The sequence below is a fragment of the Trachymyrmex septentrionalis genome, unplaced genomic scaffold, assembly GCF_001594115.1.
Source record: "Trachymyrmex septentrionalis isolate Tsep2-gDNA-1 unplaced genomic scaffold, Tsep1.0 scaffold134, whole genome shotgun sequence".
Classification (NCBI taxonomy): Eukaryota; Metazoa; Arthropoda; class Insecta; order Hymenoptera; family Formicidae; genus Trachymyrmex; species Trachymyrmex septentrionalis.
The window spans coordinates 629,255-642,938 of record NW_017304482.1 but is presented as its reverse complement, the minus strand read 5'-3'; the positions used below and the strand labels follow the sequence as shown (position 1 = coordinate 642,938).

General features: G+C 39.0%; 1 protein-coding gene across 1 annotated transcript; it reads left to right on the top strand.

Annotated features, from left to right (window-relative positions):
* The first annotated feature begins 12,386 nt into the window (after positions 1-12,386).
* LOC108757252 (transmembrane protein 179) lies at positions 12,387-13,597 on the top strand. The gene is made up of 2 exons (XM_018501711.1): positions 12,387-12,709; positions 12,791-13,597. Exons 1-2 carry the CDS (start codon positions 12,600-12,602, stop codon positions 13,344-13,346), a joined length of 666 nt encoding a protein of 221 aa, XP_018357213.1. The 5' UTR covers positions 12,387-12,599; the 3' UTR covers positions 13,347-13,597.
* The last annotated feature ends 87 nt before the right edge of the window (positions 13,598-13,684 follow it).

Genomic DNA, 13,684 nt, shown 5'->3' with positions numbered 1-13,684 from the left:
TATTGTTTCTAAAAATAATTGAATTTTATGTATAAGAGTTAGTAAAAATATAAACAACATAAAAATTTAAAATTACATATGTTTCCTTTTCTCCTTTCCTCTTTTTTTAAGAAAAGTATCGAATAAAAATATTTTTTTACTTGAAGGAAAATAAGAAGTGATTTATTACTTAATTCTAATCAACTTTTTCGATTTCTACGAAAGCTTTCCCTTGCAGCGACATCGCGGTAATGGCATCGGTAAGCTTATGGACGACGATGTCGCGTACTCACTTAACGATAGAAATATACGCCGATCGCAAATCTCTTTGACGCGCACGAAGATAAGCTTATGCGCATCGCGCCGCGGTGAGATCAGCTTTTCGCCAGCCGCGGTGCTCTTCACTGACAAGCTCACGCGGGGATACACTGGCACGAGCACTCGTCCGCCGCGCGAAGGGGGCCCTGCCGTCACGTTGATCAGCTTATCTTCTCTTAAAATTATTTTTTTTATGCGTTCTAGAAATCAACGAAAATAACGTTTTTCCTTTTTGCTTTTGAAGTCGCGCACGAAGATCATTTGCTCATTTCGTAAAATAGACGTGCGTTGGAAACATCCTTGGACATCGTATGCGGACCGACTGGTTGTGGGAAGACCGTCTTCGTGAAGGCTTTTCTCAGACATTTATCTCTCATGTCCGACATGTGCTTCGAGAGAATTTTGTTTTGTTACGCGGAATGGCATGAAATCTATCGCCGATTACAATACGATACGCGTGTAAAAGAACAGCGCTGGGGATACAGAAATACTAAAACGACGAAGAAAAAGAAGAATATAATTGAATTTCGCGAGGAATTACCCCGTCCGGAAGATTATTCGAACGATCCGCTTTCTCCGAAATTAGTGATAATCGACGATCTTATGAGAGAATCGTCGTCGTGCGACGCGATCATGGATTTTTTTACCAAAGGCAGTCATCATAAGAATCTCAATGTTATTCTTATCTCGCAGAATCTATTTCACCAGAGACGTGGGCAGCGCGATATATCGCTTAACGCGAATTACATCGTTGTTTTCAAAAATCCACGTAATCGTGCTCAAATTCGTCATTTAGCGCGTCAAGTCTACCCTGACGATCCGAAATTTCTAGAAGAGGCATACTACAACGCCATATCGAGGCCTCACGGGTATTTGTTGCTCGATCTGAAACAATCAACTCCGGACGAGTATCGATTTCGAACCTGTATTTTTCCCGAGGATACGTTTCATTACGTCTACGTGCCGCGTAAATTATTTTCCAGCGGATACGTATAAAAGTTGAGTACGGGTAATCGCGTGTACCGTAGATTTTTCTCGCGATGAAGGTGGGTGACGTGAAATCGCACAGAGAGACGAAAATCGCCACACATTCGATCAGTAAGAGAAACGCCTATCTCCTCGCGGCGCTCTATCATTTGTACAAAAATCAACGCACAACCTTCTTACGTAGCGCTGACAAAAAACTAATTCGTTGTATCTGTGAATGTGTTTTTAATACACTCACAGGTAACGTCTCGCTCGAACGGAGTGAAAAAAACCGGTTAACCAAATACAAAAAAGGTCTGCGTCGCGTCGTTGCAAAACACGGTAATTAGAAGGATAGAAGAAAGCTGTTGATGCAGCGAGGCGAATTTTTATCCTATATTATTGGACCTATATTATCGAGTTTATTATCACTAATTATCGAAGAAACGAAATAATAGAGATAAAACGTTATGGAGGGCTAAAAAAATTTTAATTTCGACGGAAAATTTGGAGAGAATGCAACATCAGCTACGTCAGAATCCGACATCGTTCGTTGACAGAGAGTCAAAAGAAATAGCAGTACCGCAAAATTCGAACGCCTTGAGCTCTAATAACACAACGCATACCCCGGGAACTCATCTAACACGACTCGATGCGGAGATGAGTCGTATTCTCAATTCCAGATGGCTTCGTGAAAGCTTCTACGAAAGCGAGAGGTGGAAAATGTACAGAGAGGCATTATGGAGATACCTACGGTTTATCCAAGAAACGCGAAGGCAGAAAGACGTACGTAACGAAAACGAAAATGCAGAAGACAACGCTACACCGAGATGCCTCCGATGATAACGAGACGAACGATGACATTTTTCACGATCTCACGCAAACATCCGATATACCACCGCTATCACATTCCAATAGTAACAGCGAGCATTCCACAGATAACAGCGAAACACCGGCAGAGGTGGAATTCCACGTGTTTTCGTCGGTTCACCCTATCAACGCGGGCATGGAATCGGAAGCTTTCTCGGGTTATTTAGAAAAATATTATCTTTTCTAAATAAAGGTGCACGTACTGTCGGAAAAGAAGCTTTACGCGCTGGAATTAACGTGATAGAAGACGTCGAAAATAATAAACCGTTAAAAAAAGCGGTCAAAAGTTGGCTCGCGGAATCGAGGGATAATCTGAAGATAAGCTCCCTGATGAGGGGATCTGGATATAAAATATCCACGAAATCCGCGGCGCTTCAGTTTCCACTCGGTGGTCGAAATAGACGTATCGCGCATCGTAAACGACATCGGGGGGTCAAAAGAAAATCATCGAGAAGTACCACAGGGAAGAAGAGCAAAAAAGTGACAAAGAAGAAAAAGAAAATTCGTGCTACTGGAAGAAAAACCAAAAAACCATCCGCTAGAAAAACATCGTGGCAAGAAACGCGACATATTCTCTTAATTGAGATACGATTTCGCAGCTGGGGAAAAGCATGTCCTTTCTTCATACCCACTCGAGCGAGTGTATAAAGAGCGAACTCGATCTCTTCTCTCTGTCACTTTCGCAAACCAGTATTAAGAGTTCGCAATGGATTTATTACAAACCCGTAACTTCGCTCGCAGACGACTCGCCCATAGAATTCGTCATACCCGGACATGGAGAAGACTATCTGGATCTTACTCACACCATGTTGAACCTTCGCATACGCATAGAAAACGAGTGCGGGGAGAGCACATCGGTCGCACCCGACGGCGGGGCAAAAGTAGGCCCCGTAAATCATTTACTGCATTCCATGTTCAATCAAATCGACGTATATTTCAATCAAAAGCTCGTATCGCCACCAAACAATGCTTACGCGTACCGCGCGTACATCGAAGCGTTATTAAATTATGCTTCACTCGCATAAACCTCCCATCTAACCTCTTGCTTATGGGACGCGGATATCGCGTCCTGGTTACACGTTAGACGCGTCAAATCCAAATACAGCGATCAAGAGACGCACGCAATACATTCGAGGAAATCGCGTTCTAGATCTCATTGGTCACCTTCACTGCGACGTTTTCAATCAAGATAAACTTTAATTAATGGAGTGGAGGTTAGAATGAGACTCGTACGTTCGAAAAATTCATTTTGTCTTATGGAGAGTAAAACGCTATCAAAAATACGCATTCTTGACGCCAGTCTACTCGTAAGAAGAGCAAAAATAAACCCGGGCGTGCTCCTCACACACGCCAGAATGCTGATTAAAACCACTGCCAAGTATCCCCTTACGAGGGTCGAAGTTAAAACGCGATACACGCCGGCGTCGTGGGGGAATCGATAGACAACGAAATACTCGTACACTACTAAAACGAATAATAGTCGGCTTTGTCGATAACAAGGCGTTTAACGGTGATAAAAAATTAAACCCGTTTAATTCAAAAATTACGAAATAAATTTCTTTTAACTGTACGCCGATGGCATGCAAATTCCAAGTAGACCGATACAACCAAATTTTTCGAAAAACGAGTCGCTCTACGTTGAAGCTTATCACACATTATTCTCGGGAACCGGCATTCACTTTCTGAACGAGGGTAATTCTATAAGTAGAGACGATTACGCCAACACTCTTTTCGCTTTCGATCTTACTCCCGATCTATCCGCTAATTGCGCGGGACATTGGAATCTCGTAAAACACGGAAACTTACGATTAGAAGTGAGATTCGAAAAAGCTCTTTCTGTGACTATTAATTGTATCGTCTATGCCGAGTTTGATAACGTTTTAGAAATCGACTCCTCGCGTCAAATCATTGTCGACTTTTCCGGTTAGTCCTACGGCTTTCACAAGAAAATTATTTTCCCCCCCTACTACACATTTTTTCTCATCTAATTGGACGCGAGAATACGAAAAAGCTTCAGTCTTGTTCGCGACACCAACGTCAACGTTTCGTGATGTAAAAAAGAGTAGCAAAAATTCGAATATAATATCATAATGGATATAGGTAGTCATCGACATACAAGGTTTTCGCGATGTCGAAGAAAACTTTATTTCGAAAGAAGTCGCGGTTCTAGCGATTAACGCAGCGATCACCGGACACTGGATTATGACGTCACCCTGTCCATTTGAAGATTTACCCGTGAGAGCAAAACGAGAAAACAACCGGCTTACACGAAATTATCATGGAATCGAATGGTTCGAAGAAGACGTCAATCCAAAAAACTTTACGATACATCTGTGTGACATTACACGACACGCACGCTACATCTATATCAGAGGACAAGAGAAGGCTTGTTATCTGAGTAATCTACTTTCTAGAAACGTATATAATCTGAAGGGAATTTCTCCGGCTTTCAAAAATCTACCAGATTTCGAAGACCGTGGATAACGCTGCACGCATCACGGAGTTTGAGCTAGCGTCGAATCACGTTGCGCCTTACGCAACGTTTACAAATTGAAACGCTGGCTAACTATACGACATAGCAGCAATTCAAGTTATGATAACCTTTCTTCAGAAAATTGGAGCGAGAGCGTCGTTGCGAGCGAAAAAACCGATAGCGAGAATTCAATTCAATTTAAAAATCAGAAACACGATATCGCCCGCAACATTGAAGCGTGGAAGAAAAATATCGCGACGGAAAAGACGAATCAAAGCGTGCACAAACAAGTGACAGACGAGAAGAAAAAAGACCTCTCGAAATTCGACTCGTGGATCGATAGAGATAAAGCTAACACCAACGTCTCGCAAGCATCGAGCATTTTAGGTAGCTCTACATTGCATACGCCAGCAAAAGAGGTACATTTTGAATTTACGCAAACATTTCCTCTCTCACGCTCTCCGACGAAGAGAAATGAATTCGCTGGAAGTTTTAAACGCATTACATCATCTCCGTATATGACATACGGGGGCCTATTCTGGCGATCGACTGCCGAGGGTGTGGACGAAGTCGACCACCATTGTCGCTAACACGGACGATCACGATCGACCCGGGCAACACTAGGTCGCCTTCTACATCAATGAACACGGGACAGGAACGTATTTCGATATATGTATCTCATACTGTATGCCGTCATGTTCAAACGTGTACTTTAAAAAAAAAAAAAAAACTATTTCATGTATATCTTTTTTAAATAAACGTTTTTGAACTTATAAATATTGCCTTGTTTCTTACTCCTACTCCTTCACCCTCATTTACAATAGATACATTTTCCCCGCATTACAGACTCAGATAATGTACATTCCACATAGATGGAAGTACCGCGATGTAGAAGACAGATCTTCCATAAAACATAAAACCATTGCGAAAAATTAAATTATGTATAATGAAGATAAATAAATAAGTATTATCACATGTACCTATTACTTGCCTGTAAGTTTTATCTTTCCAATTTTTGCTTTCTATCGCTTTAAAACTATTTTTATACTTCTTAGTAGCTTTATCATTGTAAATCGCTCTTGTTATTCCAAAGAGATTAGAATATTTAGAAGAAATCAATTTCAGTTTTCCATGATATTTTGTACAGATTTTTTCCGGTATTTTATATAATCTTAAATTATTATAGTATCGGCAACGTTAGCATTATGCAAGGTTCCGTCCGACCGATGGCTAAAACCTCTCGAATATTGTCCTGGATTTCGATATACGTATATATTATATCGATATGATTATTATAAATATTATTATCGATATGATTATGTTAAATATTTAACATAACTATATTGTTACGTCCGGACTCCACAGTTCTTTTCTTCGACTAAAAACTTTCGTCATCACCATAAAAATTATTAACCAGTAATATCGATAGACCATCTGTTACAATAGCGACGAGCCAAATAACATTTCAAGCTAATAATCCATTCGGAACAGAACCGTTGGATTAGATATTGGAACCAAGTGCCAAATAGGCGAACCTTATCCCGAGGAATGGGAAGAATAAATAGATTAGAATTATAAAATAAAACAGTAGTTGTGCCCAATAAATGATACATGTGGCTCGAACCTATTGGACATCCGGCAAATGGTCGATAATGAAAGTTGTTTTAGACACATACCTCTGTATCCCATTTCACAACCGATATCCCTAATCCTAATCCTGGATTGGCCCAGGCAGCACACGTGTGCTCTGCACTCGGCACCACTAACTCGTCAATATAAAAAGAGAGACCCTCCACGAGGAACGGCAGTCAGCAGTCAGAAATCAGTAGTCAGTAGTCAGCAATCAGTCATCAGTTACTTTTCGAACAAAACTCTGTCGGTTTGCAACTACACGCAGTCGTCAGTGATCAATTGTCAGTTCCCAGTTATTAGTTATCAGTCAGATTTTCAAAACGAAACTCTGCCGGTTCGCGACTAGAACCGTTCTCATTCAAACTCCATCTTCTTTGGACTTGAACAAGAGTGACCGAAGTCTCCACATCCGAGTGCCAACCTTCTATGAGATGCTGGGACCAACAATTTCGGCCGCTAGATCCACCCATATCCGCAGAACGACAGTAAGTCCCATACACACACACACGCGCGCGCGCGCGCACACACATATATATATGTATATATGTATATATGTGTGTATAAGAGAACCAACCACTATAATTTATATTAAATTATAGTGCCGCGCCCGAACCGTCCTTTCAAAGGGTGGCTTCGAAGCCGGGCCTACCGGGAGGCACGGAGACTCTTGAACGAAGAGTTCAAGAGATACCTCAGGAGTTCACAAGAGCAGAGTCGTCCGGCCGAGGATCACTCACCACCACTACCATCCTCGTCACCACCGGCTCCGCCGGCTAATCAGCCTGAGGTTATACCTCCTCCGCCTCGAACACCTTCACCTTCCTAGCTACCTCCTTCCCCTCCCCCTCGATCTCCTTCATCCGCGTTTTCGGACGCATTGACGGAGAGAATCTTTCCTGATACTCCTCCACAATCATCCGATTCATCGATCCCAATTTCCCCCAGAAGAAGTCCATCTCCGACGAACTCCACGGACAGCGTGGAGTTCTTAGAGGAAATTCTTCCATCCCCATCTAGATCCTACTTCCGGATCCTAGAGAGTGACTCCTTTGAGTCACTCATCACCCAATTCCCGCGGATTACTACCGCATCCATCCCTCAGGGGGCCTACACAATCGGCCCTCATTATTTCGATCCTGAAGAAATCCGTAATACCATCACTGGCCAAACCTCAACATCCTGTATCCCAGTACTCCTCCCGAATTCCCCCAATGCATTCCTAGTTCCAGTGGGATTCTTTAATAATCTTTTCCCTCCTTCCTCCGTTTCCATCCATGAAATATATTAAGCAAAACCTAGCCGATTCCCCCTCTAACACAGTATACATACAATGTATAGTCATTATAGAATAGATAATACTATAGCCGTTATAGAATAGATAATACTGTTACGTCAGTAACTGTAGCAATGTACAGATTAGATATAATAAGTATTATTATGTAACCGATCATCATACAACCGCGTGTTTTTTTTATCTATTAGTTAGCTACAATAAATAATGTTACTAATTATTCCTCTCGCTCTCGTCATTCACTTTTAAAACCCCCCCTAATAAAACCTCGTAATCATTCAACCTTGCCCTTTCAGAGTTCCCACGTGGTTCATTCCCGAGTTAAAGGGATTTTCCCGAAATTCGGACCGACGATCGCACCGCTCGTAGGAAACAGGTGTCATAGCGTCTTTACGAGACGTTGACCCATATTCCGAAGCGAGCAATAAAAATGGTGCGTTCGACTCGATGTGTTTGCTTCCGGGCAAATACTTGCGAGACAAGAGTCTGACCGTCCTTCCACGCTCCATCCTTTCTACTCCCTTCTCTCTTTAAATCCATTTTTTTTCGGAGTTTGGACGTAACAATATCGATATTATATATATGTATATAAAATTACATTAAAAACATGATTCAATTGTAATATTAATTGTATTTAAGCAACGAGAGAGAAGAAAATTAGAAGAAACAATGAAACAAGATTTGTCACCCAAAATTTGCTCTAAAAAATTACTGCAATCAACATCGGATAGTAGTACATCGTCCACGGAGGATAATAACAACAAAGTTGTCAAAAAGGTAGAGCGGCATTCAATTAAATATTAAATAAAACATTTAAAAGTAAAAATATAAAGAGTATATAATGTATATTAACGAAAAAACATTGTTGAATTATTTTAAGCAATAATATTAGCTGAAATTAATTTAACAATATATGTATTTGAAAAATAATCTGTATCTATACAACAGGCGCAAGAGCGTTAAAATATAGCGAAAGAAAAGTAAATGTGACAGTAAATTGCAAATTACTTAATAACTATAATATATTAACAGAGAGAAGAACTCTTCATATACAAAATAAATAACAATAAATAAAGAGCAAAGTAAGAGTCAAACACATTTTTTAAATAGTGATACAATTAAAAGGAATAAATTACAAATAAAGAAAAGTAAAATTGAAAAAAACATATAATAAAAAAACTCAGTTTAAATTCAAATATAAAACGTTACAAGTTTCAGCTACTAGATTAAACCCTCTTCAGATTAATTTATTGCAAAAATCGCTGTACAAAAATAATTATCGAAAATGCCCGTATATTCTTTATAATAACAGCTCGGGTGAGTTTTGATGTAGAACATGACATTATTCACATACGATTGAACAGTCAAATGTGTTTCATATCTCTTGGAAAAAGTTCAAAAATTATGTATAAATTATTCAAATAAATGTGTTTATACAAGCATGAAAAACTAATTAAAATGTACAAAGTTTAATGGAACGCAGATGTGTGAGACGGACATCGTATGTCGATTATAATGTACGCTCTCTGATACGGATCAACACGGATTGAGAGAAGAGACGAACTTAGAGGTCCATTTTAATTAAAATAATAATTATATTCGCTTACAGAGAAAAATAATTATTGCGATCTTAAATCTTTGTTACTTGAGACTTTATAAGACTTCATATGGAAAACACGGAATTTTCAGATTCACGTATTTCCTGACTTCAATCTTCGCAAGTCTATTATAGAAATTTCTCGATGTAAATTTATAACAATTATTGAATGATTTCTGCTAAGCAAGAATTATTATGACAAAATGTTTTAGAAAATTTAGTATTTGATTTTTTTAAGAACATACAAATTATTTTGTAAGACAAATATTCTTTAATAACATAAAGTACGATCTCCGCACGTTTAAGTTACAGAGATGCTCCTGAGCCAGAGCATCACGTGAGCGCTCGGCGGCTCGGCCGCTGAACCTCGAGTGGGGATAGCGCGCCGAAATTGGTCCGAAATGTACAATCTTTGCGAGCATTGCTGTATATTATTCAACTTATTCAGATTTTCCTAAGACATCGTCTAAAAATTTCATTTTCGTAAAACCTAAAGGAACTTTTTTTCTTGGTTACTGTTTTGGCAGCAGATTCACTAGGAATATAAGCATGTTCCTTTTTTTGGCCTTCATGAATCAATCTTGAAGATATCATTTTTTGGCTTCAGCTATATTAAGTTTCCCTATAAACATGATGATCATTAAAAAATTTCAATGAGTTTATCATCATATACATGGCCAAAATATACATATTAACTTTCCAATGAGTTAGATACTTCTTGCCACAATACCTTCTTTTTCAAAATGCTTCTGTCGCTTGATAATATTCGATGATCATATAGTGCTCGCTTTTGGGATACATGATATACGAGGGGTGTTCAAAAAGTAAGTTTCCCTAGTCTGCCGTTTTGCCCCAGCGCCATCTAGCGAGCTGGGACCGAACATAGTTTTAGATTAGGATATACCGATAAGAGCGGAACTGGTCTTAGCTGCCGAAAAAATTTTTTTCATCAGTACCGGCTCGGAAACCATGGAGCTACCTGTGAAAAACGTGTCCACTTGTGAGTTGCGTGCAGTTATTCGCTTTTTAACTGCAAAAGGGCTTAATGGCAACGAAATTCACACTGAATTAGTGCATATTTATGGTGACAAATGCATGAGTGTGCAAATGGTGCGTCGGTGGCGTACATATTTTCTCGAGGGACGCGGAGAAGTTCATGATGAGCAGCGTGCAGGCAGGCCAAAAACCGCCATTACAGATGACGCAGTCGCAGCAGTCGAAAAAATCATTTTGGCGGATAGGCGCTTTACAATTGACAGAATTTTGGACTCAATGCCTCCTGAAATCGATATTTGTCGAACTTCAATCCACACAATCATAACAGATCATCTTCGTTACCGTAAAGTTTGTGCGAGGTGGGTCCCACGCCTGCTTTCAGATGATCACAAACAAAAAAGACTTCAGTCTGCAGGAAAATTTCTTGACATGCTTGAAGATGAAGGCGAAAATGTTTACTCACGCATTGTGACAGGGGATGAAACGTGGGTTCACCACACAAACCCTGAAATGAAGCGACAAAGTATGGTTTGGAAGAAATCAGAAGAGAGTGCTCCAAAAAAAGCAAAAATCCAGTATTCTGCTGGTAAGGTTATGGCCACAGTTTTTTGGGACAACGAAGGTGTTCTGTTGATTGATTTTCTTGAATCCGGTACCACGATAAATGCAGATCGTTACTGTGAAGTGCTAAATAAACTTAAAAGTGCCATTAAACGAAAGCGTCCTGGAAAATTATCGAGAAAAGTGTTGCTTTTTCACGACAATGCACGGCCTCATTCAGCAAAAAAAACACAAACCTTACTGGAAAAATTCAAATGGGAAATTTTTGATCACCCACCCTACTCTCCAGATCTCGCACCAAGTGACTTTTTTCTTTTTCCTAAGTTAAAGGAAAGTTTGGGTGGCCATCACTTCAATTCAAATGATGAAGTGAAAGACTTTGTTAAATTATTCTTTAAAAAACAGGGCACGGATTTTTATAAACAAGGTTTGTCAAAGCTTCAGAACAGATATAAAAAATGTATTCAAGTCCAAGGGGACTATGTAGAAAAATAGTTTATAAGTCAAACAATAAATACATATGTTACTTTAACCTAAAAATTGTGTTTTGCTTTTTTCCCGGAGCAGGGAAACTTACTTTTTGAACACCCCTCGTATTAGTAACTCATCAACGTCAACTTCTTAAACACTATCATCTTGCACATTACTGGATTCATTGAACTCTTCTGCAAAAGACGCTATAGTATTGTTCGTTTAGTAAACATAAAACTAAATTCCACTCTGTATGTCCCATTGTTAAAACTGTAATTTTTCAGTAGATAATTAATGACATACTTTGCTAAGGGAGATGTACCTTCATTAGTAAAATAATAATATTATACTTACCAACAGTAACTACCAAATTTTCATCCACTTTTAAATGATGAATTTCTTCGTTAAATAGTTGAAAGCAAGAATGGTTCAATAGATCAAAGTTTTCTGTGAGAATATATCCACAATACCCGCATTTTTTATTAATCTACGATAATAATAAACTATTATAACCTTAAATTTATGTATAAGCAGAGAAAATAATAAACTCATATGTTATAAAGAAATTATTCAATATATAACATTGCATTAATATAAATTTCAATATTAAAAATTTTAATATATAGCTTTAATAATATTCTTACGGTTCTGAATGAACATTCGACATTTTTGTCTTCTTCCATATCTTACATTCCGTACATTGCATGCGCATTTAAACCAATCACGAGCGTTCCGCCAATTCCGCATTGCGCATACTCGTACGTTCCGCACCATGGGACTGCGTCATTAGGTCGCCTCAGTCGGGAATCCGAAAACAGAGAGGGTGAGGGACGCCTCCTTCCGAATTTCCGAAAGAGAATTGAAAAGCTGTTATTAGTACCATTAACGCTTCTGATTGGCTGTCGCAAATACGTCTGCGAACTGCGTTCTGCGTTTGCGACTTATATAGACGGCCTTTTAAGCGTCCGTCATCTTACTCCCACGCATTTTGTCTTACGTTATAGGAGAGGGGAGTGCTCAGCTCTAGAACTGGTTTGCTTGGTGGCGACACGGTCAGCAACGCGGCCCGAATCGCTCGCATGTGGAGGCGGCATGTCACGTTACACTTGAATCAGCGGCTATTGTGTGTCAGAAGAGGAAAAAGAAAATATCACTAGCACACGAACGTAACAAAACATGGGAATGCTTGGTCTAGATATATATGTCATTGCTGGCAACGTATCCTGCACCATACCGTGATTACAACAGGGATTCTGTTATCACGGATTATTTTGACAATTACGAATATTATCAAATAGTCGGCCTCGATCCGTGTTTATTCTGTGCAATGAAAAATATAGGATGCATAGATTCCGGCTTTTATCGTAATCACATATAATTTTATCGATACATTAAATCGTGAAATATTCTTGTCGGATCATCCCATACATATTGGCCCTTAAAATATGGCACTGTCAAATATTTTGTTGCTCAGCCAAATAGCGGGCTACGTTGTGGCTCTTATTCTATCGCTCTGCATCATCGTGCCTATGAGTCTACATCAGGATGAGTTTAGGTAAAATCGTAGCTTGATATTATGGTAATCATGAATTTTTCTATTATGCGTCGCGAGTTTTATTATTTCTTTTTTTTTTAGGGGACATTGTCTTTTGTTTTCGACTGGAGTATGGCAAGAGTCAGATGGCCAGTTTGTAGTAAATTGGGCATCGCAATTATACTGCAATTATACGATATTCGTAGGCCTGATACTCCTCATAACATCGAGTATACAAATCTACCGATTGTCTCTGTTTATGTACCGTGGCGAAGATAGTTCATTTCTCTCTGCGTTTGTAGACGTTGTAACTTCCATCGTTCTCACCACTATCAGCTTAATAGCTGCGATTATTGTAACTTTAGGTTTCATGACTTGGTGTCAATGTATGACCAAGAGGTTTCCATCATGTGAATTAGCAGCTGGAAATGATATTGACAAAGCTGATGCTATTGATACATCAGGTTTTCATATCGAACTTGGTGCTGCTCAATTTGGTATTTGGAGCAGCTTGTCAATTTGGGTCGGTTTGTCGGTTTTTGCTGTTTTAAAGCTATTAAGGTATCATCAGCTAGAGAATATGAAAGTTTCTATGTATAGAGAAAGGCAAAGATTAATAGAAGCTACCACGAGTAATCAACAGCAGGAGCCAAGTTAAAAGTCAGTAGCCTAATATTTTGTCTCAAGGTAAATTTGATAATATGTTTGTTAATTTGCAAAGACGAACGAGATCTAAATCTCAAAGAATATACATTTGTGTGAGATTCTTTGTGTTCGTTAATTTTAAAGCACGCAGAATTAATATGAGCAGAGTAATATATCGATGCCATTCAAAGCCAATCGCTTTTATAAAAAGTGTGGCAATCTTTTCATTACAGATTAGCATATATAGTGTGGCAATCTTTTCATTACAGATTGGCATATATAGTGTGGCAATCTTTTCATTACAGATTAGCATATATAGTAAAATATTTTTAAAATATTACAAATTTATTA